Here is a 14,241-nt window from a genome sequence, read left to right as displayed (position 1 = left end):
ATCAACCTATGGGTGTAACCCTAATCCTAACCTATCAGTAAAAATACATAGAATGGTAGGATATAGAGGCTGGAGATGATTGTATTCTAGCCCAGACTGTTCATTCACACAGCTCATCAATGATCCTCCTACTGTATCATGTGATTAAACTTGGTGAACAGCACAAGGTTATATACAGTACATTGTACTGTTTCTGCATTGAAAAAAAAATATTAAAACCAGTTATTCTGATACATTAATGATCCATAACTGCAGCATTTAAAAAGGCACTCGTGAAATAGCATCATAGTAGCATAATGAGAAAGGTGGACTACTTGCTATTTCCAGATGTTTTAATTCCTGCACATCAGCAATGATTTTTTACAGTAACATGCATTTTTGCATTTTTTTGTACTTTTGTCTAGACTATTACCAGACTATATGATAAGAATGAAAGAGAACAAAAAAACAAAAATGGGAATGCAGAAATAGTAACCACAGTATGAAAAATGTACAGAAAATGTACATTCCAGTGCATGGTGACCTTGACTATATTGTGATATATATATATGGTCTACTTGATGTTAGGTTTGTCTAATTAGGTTTAGAATAAACTGACTAATTAGGGTTACTGTAGCATGTGTTAGGTAGGTCTAGCTGGTGTTAGACTGGTGTAACTATATTGTAGGAATTTAGGTAGTTTCAAGCTTGTTACTAATGTGCTGCCATTTTGGCCAGGATTTCCTGGTAGAAGAGATTCGAATCTCAATGGGATTTTTCTCCTGGTAAAATAAAGGAATAATGTGACTTACATTGATCTTAGGTTGGTCTAGTTGGATTTAGGTTGGTCTGTTTGGTGTTGGAATGTTCTTTTTACCTGTTGTCAGGCTCATCTAATTACAGTGATCTAGCTGGTGTTGGAAGATCCTAGCACAGGTTAACTTGGTTTTGTTGGACTTAGGTGACTGGTTGGAGTTAGCGTACTCAAGCTCGTATTAGACTAACAGTATCTAGGGGCCATCAGGCTGTTTAATTAGAGTTTATCTAGCTGATGTTGACATTTCCAAACTGCGGTTAGCCTGGTCATGTTGGAGTTGGGTTGCTGGTTGGAGTTGGGGTTCTGTAGCTGGTGTTGGAATTTTCTAGCTGTTCTTAGGCTGAGCTTGTGGTGCAGGCTGGTGTAGCTGGTGTTGGGCTGTATTACTTGTACTACAACTATGTTGATCTATGTTGATTGTAGAATTGTAACAGAGATTAGGCCAGACCGACCCATGTGGCATAACTGAAAGATAAAACCCATTTTCATTTTTATTCTTTTTAAAACTGTAATGAATTTCCTGCTTACACAATTGCACATTTCGACTGTATAGTACAGCAGGATAGAAAGGAATTATTTATAATCATACTTTTCAGTGTCACCCAGGTGAGCATGGGTTCCCTTTTGAGACTGGTTCCTCGAAAGACTTCTTACTGATTTCACCTCTTTTTTTTTTTTCATGGCCATCATTGCCTCTGGCTTGCTCATTAGGGATAAATGCATATCCAGAATTCATACATATCCGCAGAGCTGCTTTGTGACGATGTCTATCGTTAAAAGCGCTATACAAATAAAATAAAATTTGAATTGAATACCCATTCCTAAATTTCCTTCCAGCGAGCCTTAACAACACTGCATACCTTTCTTAAATTGCCAATTAGAAGGCTGTGTTGTTCAGGGACACCATTACTCATTCTATATTAGGTTAAGGAAAAAAAAAAAAAAACAGGTTTGGGCCTCAGTATGATTCCAAGAACACATTGATGGGTCAGCAGGTTCATGCATTTAGCTTTGGGCCTCCATCACAGTCCCTACATCCCTACTTCCCAGACTGTCATCTCTCACACTCTTCTACTCTCTGAGCTACTTCAGCGATAACAAGTATCTTGGGAACCTGAAGGACAGCCTAGCCATATGCAACAATAGTACTGGGTCTCCTGTTTTTGCTTCAAGATGCTTCAATGCGGAAGGTAGAGCGACTTTAAAGATTTGGGACCTACGTTTGAGCTCACAAGGTCTTATCTGTTTGATTTAAGTTCCGTCTTTAGGTTTGGGAATTCCCTATTTTCCTCTCTGTCTATAATTCAACTCCACTTTTTCTTTTCCCCTTCCACCTTCTCTTTGTCATAATGAGTTATTGCAGAAAAGGTTCACGAAGAGAAGTGAAGAGAGTGAGAGAGAGAGGGAATATGTGTGAAAGAGAGAGAGACTGATAAACGGACTGTGGGCACTACATGGGGCAGGAGAAGTAGGGTAAACCTGGAGAGTTGAAAATAGATGTGGCTGCTGCTCGTTAGGATCTCTATACCGCCCCAGGGACTGCTGGGATTGATGGCTATATGATGTGTTTTGTAATTTGTGGCATCAGAATTTTAGTATGCAGCAGGAGGTGAAAAGATATGTGACACATGTGCTGCAGTCTATCATCCTATTTGGGCCAGTGTTTACGATAATGGTGCTCTCACTCTCTTTCTTTACCTGGCATGTTATATACCAGTGGTTGTGGATGAATTAGTTTTTAGGTCATTTTCAGCTAATATCTTATGGCACTTAATGCGTTAGTGCCATAAGAATCATTGAATCTGTGCCATTAGTGCTTGATCTGAGCAAACACATTTACCTCACATATGTATCTTTATTCTTGAAGTCGATTTCTTTTTCTTTATAGGCTTCTGTTTGTGTCTGGTCAAAGGCAGCTGAAGTGTTTTGGGCTTTATCTATGTTTACTTCTCAACCATGCAGCTATTTCCTCCTGCTATCGTTTTGTAATTTAAATCCTGAATATCTTTCTAGTCTGAGATCTGTTTGATAGCTGTGTGTTGAAGTCAAGATCAGAACCTTCTTCTCGCCTTTGCATTTGTGTGATTGAAGTTTGAGTTTGTTGTTGTTTGTTCTTCTCTCTCGCTCTTTCACAGTGGTTGTTACTTTAAGACTTTCAGTGGCCTCTGTAATTTTTAGAGAAACTTGCACGAAAACCACAGGTCTAGTGCGGACTAGCTACCATCGAGCTGGTTATTAGCATGCTGTGGGCATCGGCCTAAGCTAAAGATGAAAGGTTGATCTTGGCAGCTACTAGCCTTTCTCTGCCACCTGCGATGGCAGTGCCTGCCAACTCCACCAGCCGTACTGTAGCCATGAAACTTTAAAAAAAATAGCTTTGAACCTCCACATCTCTCCACTAATGCACTTCCTGATGCTTTGACTAGGTGTTTCTTTTATTCTGTCTCGCTTTCAAGAAAACATTCTTTTACTCTCATACCCAGAGTGCACACCTATGTGTATGGGTTAGTGCTACAGTACTGTATGTCTTAACTGTTTGCCAGAAGTGAGTTTTTTCATTTAAACATTTATTTAATTCCACCATATGCACCATGCTATGATTTAAAACTGAAATTCTAAATGAATCCACCCCGTTATTGAATTATAGAGCCATTCCCTCCAATCTACATCTATACACTAAGCTCATGTAGTATGATCTGTCCATATGCCATCAAGTACATTGGGAGATGAATACTCTCAGATATCGGGAGAGATGTCAGTCATTTCAGTGTTTCTTTCTGGGTTGAGTTGATAGCTTGATCTCTTACTTTATCAGAGTGCTTGAGGATGAAGGATCTTGTTCAACAACCCAAAAGTCCCGGTTGGCACTCAGGCTCCACTCAAGCTACTGCTGCCCCACAGATACTGTAGCTTAATCAAGGGTATTTAATTATGTAAGATTTGGAACGGTCCATTTGTCCAAATGCAACTAACCATGACCAGTTTAGTCATGCGACATTGTAATATATATATATTTTTTTTTTTCTTTCATACACATTATTCTGTGCTCCGTTTTGAATCCGTATCCAAAAGGTGGTCTACCAGAGCCTGACCCAAATCCTCGCCATCCCTGTTGGTCATCATTTTTAGTTTTTCCCATTCTTTAGATATTCCCACAGATGTTGTCAAATATTATTTTAAAACAGAAAAATGTGTCTGCATGCATAAGTACATGAATAAATAGGTTAAATTGTTTATAATTCACTGAAAACCAAAAAGCTCTTTTGGGACACTGTGTAGTTATTATTTATTTATATATATATGTATATATAAATATTTCTATTGCTTTCTCACACACAGGATATGGGAACATCCAGCTTGCCCTCAGTACCCCTTATGGTAGGCTGTGGGGTTTCCTGCATGGCTTTGATCATCTTGCTGGTCATCTACGCTGCCTCCTGGAGGTGAGGGAAACTCAAAGTATTTTTTACATGGGTTAAAAAAAATGCTTTAGAGTGCAGTTTATATGTATTAGTATTTACACTCTTGACTTTTTCCACATTTTGTAGTATGAGTTAAAATGTATTTATATCTTTCACCTAAGCTATAAAATATAATAGTAAATGTGCATGCACAGAAAACATAAACACTTAAGATAAAGATCAAAAACAGATCAAGACATAGTTTTGCACAAAAAAAAGTATTAATTAAAGGGCAGGTTGACTCAGCAGACACTTGCTAAGTTTGGCAGAAATCAAGTGCTGTTTTTCACACTAAGAACAACATAATCTCAGTGAATCATGGTGCTGGTAGCATCATGGTAAGAACTTATGTAAGGCACTATAAACTGTGTATTAATGATGTAATAATAAAAAATAAATAAATAATAATAAAAATGTGATTAGTTCATTGTGAGTCCTCTTGGTGTATCATCCACTTGGGAATTTTTTTTATTTTACTTAATAAATTCTGTTAAATACTACATGTGTTCATGCTCTCTAATGCAATTCCAAAAATAATTTATTGTATGTATTAAATATATAACGTACAAAAGTATATTTGTATCATGTTCCCTTGATAACTTTAGCCACACTGGTTTCATTCTGGATACATTCTTTTTGAAACTGTGTCACTTTAAGTAAATATTTAAATTGGGTTGCTTTGATCTGTTCTTCGGAAATTACATATAATATTCTATTGAAATTCGACCAAAGAAAAAATTAAGTTTGTAGACTTAGGCAATTTTTCACGAGGGATTATTCAAATAGCAGTGGACTCACACTGAGACAAAACTGCAATTTGATGTTTTCTGGAGTAGTTAAGGGACAGGCAGCATAATGTGGTGAATGCTAGATCAGTTGTTATTGTGAGGATTCAAAACACAGCAGTATGTGCATGGCAGATGGCTGAGTGAAGACTAACATGGTGTCCCGAACACTAACGGAGCTCAGTTGAGTACTCCCACTGACCATGATGCTAAACCCTTTGCAGTGCAATAAATCTTTTACATGGGTTTTAAGACGATCCACTGCAACGCCAGGACCTGGAATGCAGAGAGCACTGGGCAGGCTTCATGCCCACCACACTCCATCCTTGTTCCTTGATGGTGTTGCCATCTTAGGTGTTTTGGATGATAAACATGCACAATAAAAATCAATTCAGTGCCTTAACCCACCATTTTTATCTTTAAATAAGCAGTAAGTCAAGAGCAATCTAATGACTTGTCTTCAGGTCTTTTTTCTGTTAATTAAAAGTTAATTAATTGGAATTGTAAGTTATGTATGATGATGTACTAGTTGGCACTCCAAGGTCGAGGGTTTGATTCCCACCTCGGGTCTGTGTGCAGGGAATTTGCATGTTTTCCACGTGCTTGGTGGGTTTCCTCCAGGTATCTTCCTTCAGACCAAAGACATGTGGATTAGCCTAATTGGTGTTTCTTAATTGCCCATAGAGTGTGAGTGAATGTGAAAGTGTGCCTGCTTGTCTGCCATGTGATGGATGGACTGAGTCTCCTTGAATGGTTCACATGTCTCCAGTGAACCTGAACAGGATAAGTGGTATACAGAATGAGTTCAAGAATGTATGTTATATGAGTTAATCTCACTGGAAATAGTATATGTACACTCACCAGCCACTTTATCAGGTACATCTTGCTAGTTCTGTGTTGAACCCCCTTTTGTCTACTACGCTGCCTTATTTCTTCATGGCATACTGTAGATTCAACAAGATTTTTTATAAACATTCGTTAAAGATTTTGGTCTATGTTGACATGATAGCATCACACATTGCTGTTGAGATCTAGTGACTGTGAGGGAGAAACCTGTTTAAGATTATTTTAGCTTTGTGACAATTGGATGGACGTGGTCAACAACAATATTAAGGTAGGGTGTGGCATTTAAACAATGCTCAATTGGTACTAAGGGACCAAAGTGGGCCAAGACAATATTCCCCCACACCATACACCACAATCACCAGCCTGGATGATGGATTCATGCCTTGATGTTGTTCTGACCCTACTATGTAAATGTTGCAGCAGAAATTAAACTTATCTGACCAGGCAACATTTTTCAATCATCTTTGGCCAATTTTAGTGTTCACTACTAAAAGACCGAAGTTACTTAAATCACCTTTCTACCATATATTTTTTACTTTGCACAAATTAAGTTATTCATTATAATCTGTTTGTTTTCCTCTGAAACATTTGCTCCCATTTGTTTCTTTATTTCTGCACTGAAAGCTTAAGGCTAATTTTATGAGGTGATCATTTCATCATCAATGTTTTACATAAATGGAATACTTAAGGAATTCTAGTATAAATTGGATTTCTTTAGGCTTTTACTAGTAAATGCATTGGAATAATTATTGCATTATTATACAAATCTAGAGGGGCAGTGGTAACTCAGGTGGTTGAGGCTCTGATGGGTTGTTGATTGGACAGTTGAGAGTTTAAGGTCTGCTACCACTGAGTTGGGCCTTATGTACTGTAATACCCTTTACCCCATGCCCATATATATATTACCCCATCATTGAAATGCATAACATTCTCAGGGCCAGCCCCAAGCCTGGGGAAATGGGTGAATTGTTGCATCCAGCAAAATAACTTTTGCCAATAGCTTGTAGATCGAATGATCTGATGTGGTGACCCTGAGAAAGGGAAAAAGCCCAAGGGGGAAAATAATATAGAATTCTAACACACTCTGACTTCATCTTCCCAAGCCTACAATACCTGAGACACTATTGAACTCTTTCTTACTGCTTTTCTCAGCTGTCTATGCAGAAAAAAAAACACTAAGAAAGCAAAGGGTATTGACTCATTGAAAAGAGCCATTCCGCACCTGGACAAAACCTTTTTAGCCTTCTTGACTTTAACTGCGTTTATTTCTAAAGCCACATATAGACAAGATAAAGCAGACACTATTTTAATTCATGGGAAAATTACCCAGAGTGTTATTGCTGCTCTTGGTAAATTAAGGCTGTTGCAGCATGTGGTACAACGGTTCTGCTACAGCCATTACGTATAGCTAAATTCTGAGAAAAGCAAGATGAAGTACTTTTTGCAAATTTGTGACTATAAATGTTGTTTTCTCAGGTACATCCGCTCTGAGAGGTCCATCATTTTAGTGAACTTCTGTCTGTCCATACTGGCCTCTAACATACTTATACTAGTGGGACAATCTCAGACTCTCAGCAAGGTGAGTGTGAGTATATGTGTATATGTGTGTTTATGTAAGATTGCAGCTTTAACATAAATGCAGCAATATTAATATCTCGGGATGACAAATGTGTAAGGAATAAAACATAGCATTGTTTTTGGATAATTATGATATGTAATAAGTGTACTTATTGATACCAAGTTGATAATTTTTCAGTACCAAAGTATTTTCCTTCCCCTACTGTATGTCCCACTGACAGTGACACTAACTAAACATGTATGATTATAACCTGGCAACATTGTTTAATATTTATTTTTATTTTTAAATGAATAATTAATTTTAAAATAAGTAGTCAGTGGCATCTAACTTTTTGAAAGATAATAAAGAAAAATACAAAAAGCAACCTAATAGTTTCTTGGAAAAATGTTCCTGGAATCCGCTCTATTAGAGAACATCAGTGTGCACCTCAGGGTTCATTCTTTAACACCACATTTGCTCTTTGACCTGCTATTAAATGTACTTAACAACAATACAGCAATTTGCTTAATAAAAATCATGGCTTGACCCATTGTTAGGACCTAGAATGCACTGACTGAAAAGCAATTAGCACAAGCATGCTCAGATTGAACCTGGCTACAGAAATCTGTTGAACCACTCCAGCGACAGCAGTGCCAACGACTGTAGTCCTGCACATATTAACACTTGTCCATGCCTGTCAGAACATTCTGTAAGATAGAATCTCGGTTAAAACAGCAAGTTGTGGAAGGATGTTTCGCGATTAGCAGTCGTATCGAGGGCCCGGGGCTCGGCTATATGTCATTGGTGTCAATCACCATGAAACGTTTAGAGTGTAAGAAAAGAAAACCATGACCGCAATTCAAACCAGATACTGTGGGTAAATTTTGTAAGACACTCGGCCTGCTTTAGTGTTCCTTTTCATTCACAGATAATATTTAATTATTCTGTACAGATGTCTCTCTTTCTCAAGTTAAATAAAAATACATTTTACACTGATAAGGTGTTGGATTTTTTTATTATGGTAGCTCTTTCATTGTAGTTACAATTCAGTAAAAAATTACGATGTATGTTCAAGTCTAAACTAGAACTTATGATAAAATTTGTCATGAATGAGGATATAAATCCGACTGACATTTATAAAAGACTTCAAAAACAGTACAGTTGGGAGTTATTGCCATACAGTCCTGATTTCGCTCCAAGCCATTTCCACATGCTCTGGGGCATTAAAAGAGTTCCTGAGAGGCTAGGATTTCGGATTTGAAGGAGCCAGTCTGAAAATGCATTCTACCTTAATGGCATCCAAGCACTAGTGAAAATTGAATAAGTGCATTAATGTAGCAGGCGATTATATAAAGAAAAGTAAAGTTTGCTTTTGATCCATAGTGAACTTGTATGGAAATCTTTGCATGGTGTTGAACAATTATAAACAAATTAATTAAGAGTTAATTAACAAATTATTATTTAACAAAGAAAAAAACTATAATGCTTTATATAGATGCCAGAGTCTCCTGTGTCAGCACTTTTTAATAGGTTTATCACAACAGCAATATTTCGTTCTGGGAGTGGGCCTGTATTCCAAACACTCGTAAACCAAATGTAATTTTCCCATAAGAAACAATTAAAACTCAAATGATTCGTTCCACAGACCAAAAAAATAACTACATAAAATAATTAACACAATGTATTAAGTAAAAATGAAACAAATTAACCTGCATTTTACCTTTTAAAAAAGTAAAAAAATTATTCTGACAAATAAGTGTTTCCATTTGTGCATGCAGGAACTGTGTGTGTGTGTGTGTGTGTAAATCTAAAGTAAGCTCCGCTCTCCCCTTCTCGTCTTATGCAATTACCCTTCCTCCACTCTTTTAACACACGCTCGCACACACAACAAAAGACTATTACCCACAATTCCGCAGCACAAGGGAGAAAAAAAACGTTGGTTCAGTTGTGATCACGTGACACTCGGCGTCAAAACAAGATGTGCATGCGTAATATATGATACTCGGTACTCGTAAACCAAGACTTTGGGTGTTAGTTTGTTTGCCAAGTCAAAATGTCTTGCAGAACGCTCGCAAACCGTGTTATTCGCAATCCAAGGTTTCACAATATATATATATATATATATATATATATATATATATATATATATATATATATTAAGATATATCAAGATGTGTTGTTAAAGAAAATTAACTTGAATGTGATAATAGTAACTCTGCTTCATGTCAGGCCACGAAAGCCCTATGCTGATTAAATTTGTAAAACAGCTTACACCAAAATGTTCCAGAATGTTTTATCCCTTTTTTTTTATTTCCCTGCCCATATGGTTTGTAATTGTGTACACGGTTACCTTTAGTGTCTGGCATGGGACTTTGTAAACTCTAGTGTACAGTATGTTTTTTGAATAATTTTTAGCTCCTTTAAATAAGTGGATAATATACCTTTTGCACAATCATGGTAGTACTTTTAGCAAGAATACATATTAATATACAGATAATATTATGTCATCCTAACAACACTTTGCCTCATTTTTATTGTTCTGAATTGCCACTTTCAAGCCACAGGAGTAACTAAGTTCTTATACAAGGCTGAGTCACAAATCCCTCTCTAACCCCTGAACAAGGTCACTGGTTGGTGTGCGGAATAAGTGTTTGTACAATCTACTAAGTGCACTAGCTTTCTATTTAACAATATTCAGTATTCAACCCTGGAACAGTTAGTCATCTATTAATTTGAAAGCTTGAAATGTTAGTATTAGTTCTCTGCACATCAGTTTATGCTTAAACGACAGCATATTCTATAGCATCGACTCATTTGCAACAGAAGCACTGAATGAGCTAATGCTAGCAAACCCCACCAAATCCAAGAGGGATTACATATTTGTACACTGTCTGGGATAATTATGATAACAAATCAGACTTCTGCAAATTAATATCCTTATTACCTTCTTCATCCATTTTCATATGCTTGTTTAATTTTTAAATGAGTCCACCAAAACATACTGCAACTCTTTTATCTGTGTGACAAGGAATCTAATTAACAGTGAATATATATATATATATATATATATATATATAAATTATCCTAATATGGGTTAACAGTATTTTTGCCATCTGCTGTTGTGACTGACATCGTTGTAGTCACATGTTTACAAAACTTTAATAGGCTCCATTCACATACTGTAAGACTACAGTGGAACCCTGGTTTGCGAGCAATCCGTAAAAATTTTTAATACATTTTGACTTGAAAAACAAGCGAGTCTTGACATACGAGTACCAAGTATCATTGAGTATCATCTATCACGCATGCGCTTCTTGTTTAAATGCCGGGCGTCACGTGATCACAACTGAGCCAATGGTTATTCTCTCTCTTGCGCTGCAGAAATGTCTATAACCGTCTTCCCTGCTCGGTCTCAGTGCGCGTGTACTGTTTAATAAAACACTGTGACCATGTGTGTGCGTGTTATTTTTTTTTTATGCACGCAATCCAAGGTTCCACTGTATATTTAATTCATTTAGCTTCTTAGCTTAAATAAATTTCTATCTGAGCTGATCTCTCTCGAACACCTTGTGTTTAAAGCCTTGTACTGTAGCTCTAATGTAAAATATAATTTTGTATGATATAGTTACAGTATATCACAAATAATAATACTCTCTCGCTCTGTCTCTCCTTCTAATTTCTCAGGGGCTGTGCACTGTGACTGCTGCCTTTCTCCATTTCTTCTTTCTGGCCTCTTTCTGCTGGGTTTTAACAGAGGCATGGCAGTCTTACCTTGCTGTTATTGGCAAGATAAGGACACGCCTCATTCGCAAGCGTTTTCTGTGCCTGGGTTGGGGTATGTACCTATCTCTCTTTCACTCTTTTTCTCTTTTACACACACACACACACACACACACACACACACACACACACACACACACACACACACAAACACACAAATTTAACAAAAGGCCTAATTAATGCTATAGTGAGCAAAATTGTCTGGCTGTGTGTGAGGGATGACATATTTTCTATTACCTGTCAATCAGAAAGACAATAACCAATTACAGTCATCTATGAGCTTATGATGGCGGAAGGGTTGCTTCGTCGTTAGCACTGTCGCCTTGCACCTTTAGGGTCCGGGTTCGATTCCCGCCTTGCTGTCTGTGTGCATGGAGTTTGCATGTTCTCCCCATGCTTGGTGGGTAGTCTGGTTTCCTCCCACAATCCAAAGACATGCTGTTTAGAGATTATATTGCTCTTCTGCAGGTGACTTTACGTCCGCTAAGCCTTTCCACTGGTAGTAGCCGTTGGGGAAAAGGGCAAAGGGAATCGGCAAATGTGCTAAAACTGGAAAAAAAAAACTTTAGTAATCATTAATTGTCTAAAACACATTGTCCATGTGCATGTGACGTTTATATATGACCGAAATCTACAAATACCAACAGGCCATACTCTGGAATCATAGTCATGTTTGTGGTGAGAAAACATTGACAATCAGAGCTTAACAGCATTCCTGACTCAACCATGGCTGTCATATATTTTCAGTGTCTAAATCATGCAGCTGGACTTTTGTAGTAGCAGGTTTTCTCTACTTCCCTGTCATGATTTTATAAATAAGAATGCACCATACTTCTGGCTGTAAAAGATTCATACCAGTAATGTTGCTATGGTCCTGTTTTAAACTTGTTTAAAGGTTGTTGAATGTGTTTTTTTTTCACTGCCATCTAATAATACTCTGTACCAGAGGTCGTCGTCTGGATTTAGACCCAGAATATTTCAGCAGACAAAAGCACTTCACCATTTACAGACCTTCACAGCTTGTTCATTTCTCTCTCCCTCTCCGATCTGAAAAGTTGGTTAAAAACATCTGATGAAAGCCTTATTTTTAAAGATGAATGCATGCAAAAGTGTGTGTTTATTCTCACTGCACTGCATTCAAAACAGATTTTCTCTTCAACGTCCATGGTGCTCGTCAAAAGTGCCACCGTGAAGCATCATTATGAAATAAAACTTAACGATTTCAAACTGGCAGACAGAAGTGAAAAACCGTTGAAAAGTCTTTTTTCGTCTAGCTGCAGCCTCAAGGATCAGGGTGTTCTGCATTTTGAGATGTTTTTCTACTCACCATGGCTGTGCAGAGTGGTAATCTGATGATCATTTGACTTACAGTAGCTTTCTTGTCACCAGTCTGGCCATTCTGCTTTGACCTTTTTTATTGATAAGGCATTATTCACTGCAGATGCTGTTCACTGCATATTTTTTTTATTTATTTTAGTATTTACATAAATTTTTGCAAACTTTAAAAGGAAATCATCAGTTTCTGAAATGCTGAAAAAAGCAGCACTACTGGCATTGACAAAGACAATAATATATAAGATATTTTCCTAATTTAGACGTTTAGATAGGATTGGATTGGAATGGATTGGATGGACAACAATGTTTTATAAACTTAAATGCCCATTAATCCTGATCTACTTTAAATTATCCCGATCAGCCACAACTCAAACACCACTGCCAGTAGATTTGATTAACATTGATTATTAATTACATACCAGTATACTTTTGACAGGATAATGGGCAACCAAGACTCAACCATACTCGTGGGTAGAAAAGGCCAGTCTGAAATTACAGACTGAAGTGCAGGCAAAAAGTCCATGGTGACCATGGGAGAAAGTTATCAGAACACCCAGTGCATCAGAGCCTGCTGCATAGGGGGTTTAGCAGGCAACAAGTTCAAAGTTCTTGACCCAACCACCAGATTCCCCAGATCTCAATCCAAGCGAGCATCCATGGGATGCACCGAACAAACAAGTCCGATCCAAGGAGGCCCCATCACGCAACCCACAGCACACCTACAGAGGTTATGCCCGAATGTGCTAAAGAAGCCCAATTGGCGCAAGGGGAACCTACACAATACCGGGCTTAAGGTTTTGTGCTTTAATTTTTTTTATGCCTGATCTGTAAAGCAGTTAACAGAACCCAGGGGTGAAATATGATATTTTTACTTTAACCACCTATAGGGACAATTATACACCCCTGAACATAGCACTGGCCCTGCATCTATCTACAGTATGTATGTTTTCTTTTGGACGACTGATGTAGCACAGTAGGGCATGAAACTTCTGCTCGATTCAACCTCATGCCGTGTCCCAATCTGGCTTCCAATATTAGTTTTAGTGCAACAGAATGACATAACACAGTATGGCTACATTTTAATATAACAAGTTGCAAATGTCACAAGCATATGATAGCTATAGGTGGCAAGTAATGAAGTATTGAACTATAACGTGATTATGTTTAACTTGCTACTTTTTTGATGAAAAACCTGTAGTTTTTCTCACTACATTTTAACCAGAGTCGGTACTTTTCAGCTGATGATCACACAAAAGTGTATAGATTTTCTAATTTAAAAATAAGCATTCATGCTGTCACTCACAACATATCGTGACCTAAGCTACCCAATGTTGGGAGGACAGAACCGAAACAATTCCATCAGTCCTAGTTTACAGAAATGATTGGCAGGTCATTATGATAGCACAGATTGGTTAGTGCACCCAAGAGATTGAAGGTTATCTGGATAACAGATCCCACCCACTTGGCCTCTGGGCTACGGATTCTTCTGGCTCTTTTCTCAAGCCCTTCAAACAGGCAGGTGAGAAGAAATGCGATCGAGCTAATAGCTTACCTTCTTAGCTAAAGAGTTAAAGAGAAACTCTTTAACTTATTATTAATGTCAAATCTTGTTGATATCAGCGAGTCGTTGCATGAAAAAGAAATCTCGGTTTTTGAGACACATATCCAATAACTAACATG

General features: G+C 37.6%; 1 protein-coding gene across 8 annotated transcripts in view; it reads left to right on the top strand.

The window, feature by feature from the left end:
* adgrb2 (adhesion G protein-coupled receptor B2) overlaps window positions 1–14,241 on the top strand; it is a 450,506-nt gene that overhangs the window by 340,716 nt on the left and 95,549 nt on the right. For all 8 annotated transcript variants that reach the window (XM_053490019.1, XM_053490013.1, XM_053490018.1 and 5 more), the window contains 3 exons: window positions 4,136–4,239; window positions 7,365–7,467; window positions 11,131–11,281. In XM_053490019.1, the coding sequence (XP_053345994.1) occupies window positions 4,136–4,239; window positions 7,365–7,467; window positions 11,131–11,281 (358 nt within the window). The remainder of the gene's footprint in view (window positions 1–4,135; window positions 4,240–7,364; window positions 7,468–11,130; window positions 11,282–14,241) is intronic.

The sequence above is a fragment of the Clarias gariepinus genome, chromosome 28 (assembly GCF_024256425.1).
Source record: "Clarias gariepinus isolate MV-2021 ecotype Netherlands chromosome 28, CGAR_prim_01v2, whole genome shotgun sequence".
NCBI classification, from domain to species: domain Eukaryota; kingdom Metazoa; phylum Chordata; class Actinopteri; order Siluriformes; family Clariidae; genus Clarias; species Clarias gariepinus.
Note: the sequence above shows the minus strand (reverse complement) of the source record. Positions and strands in the feature narration are given on the sequence as shown.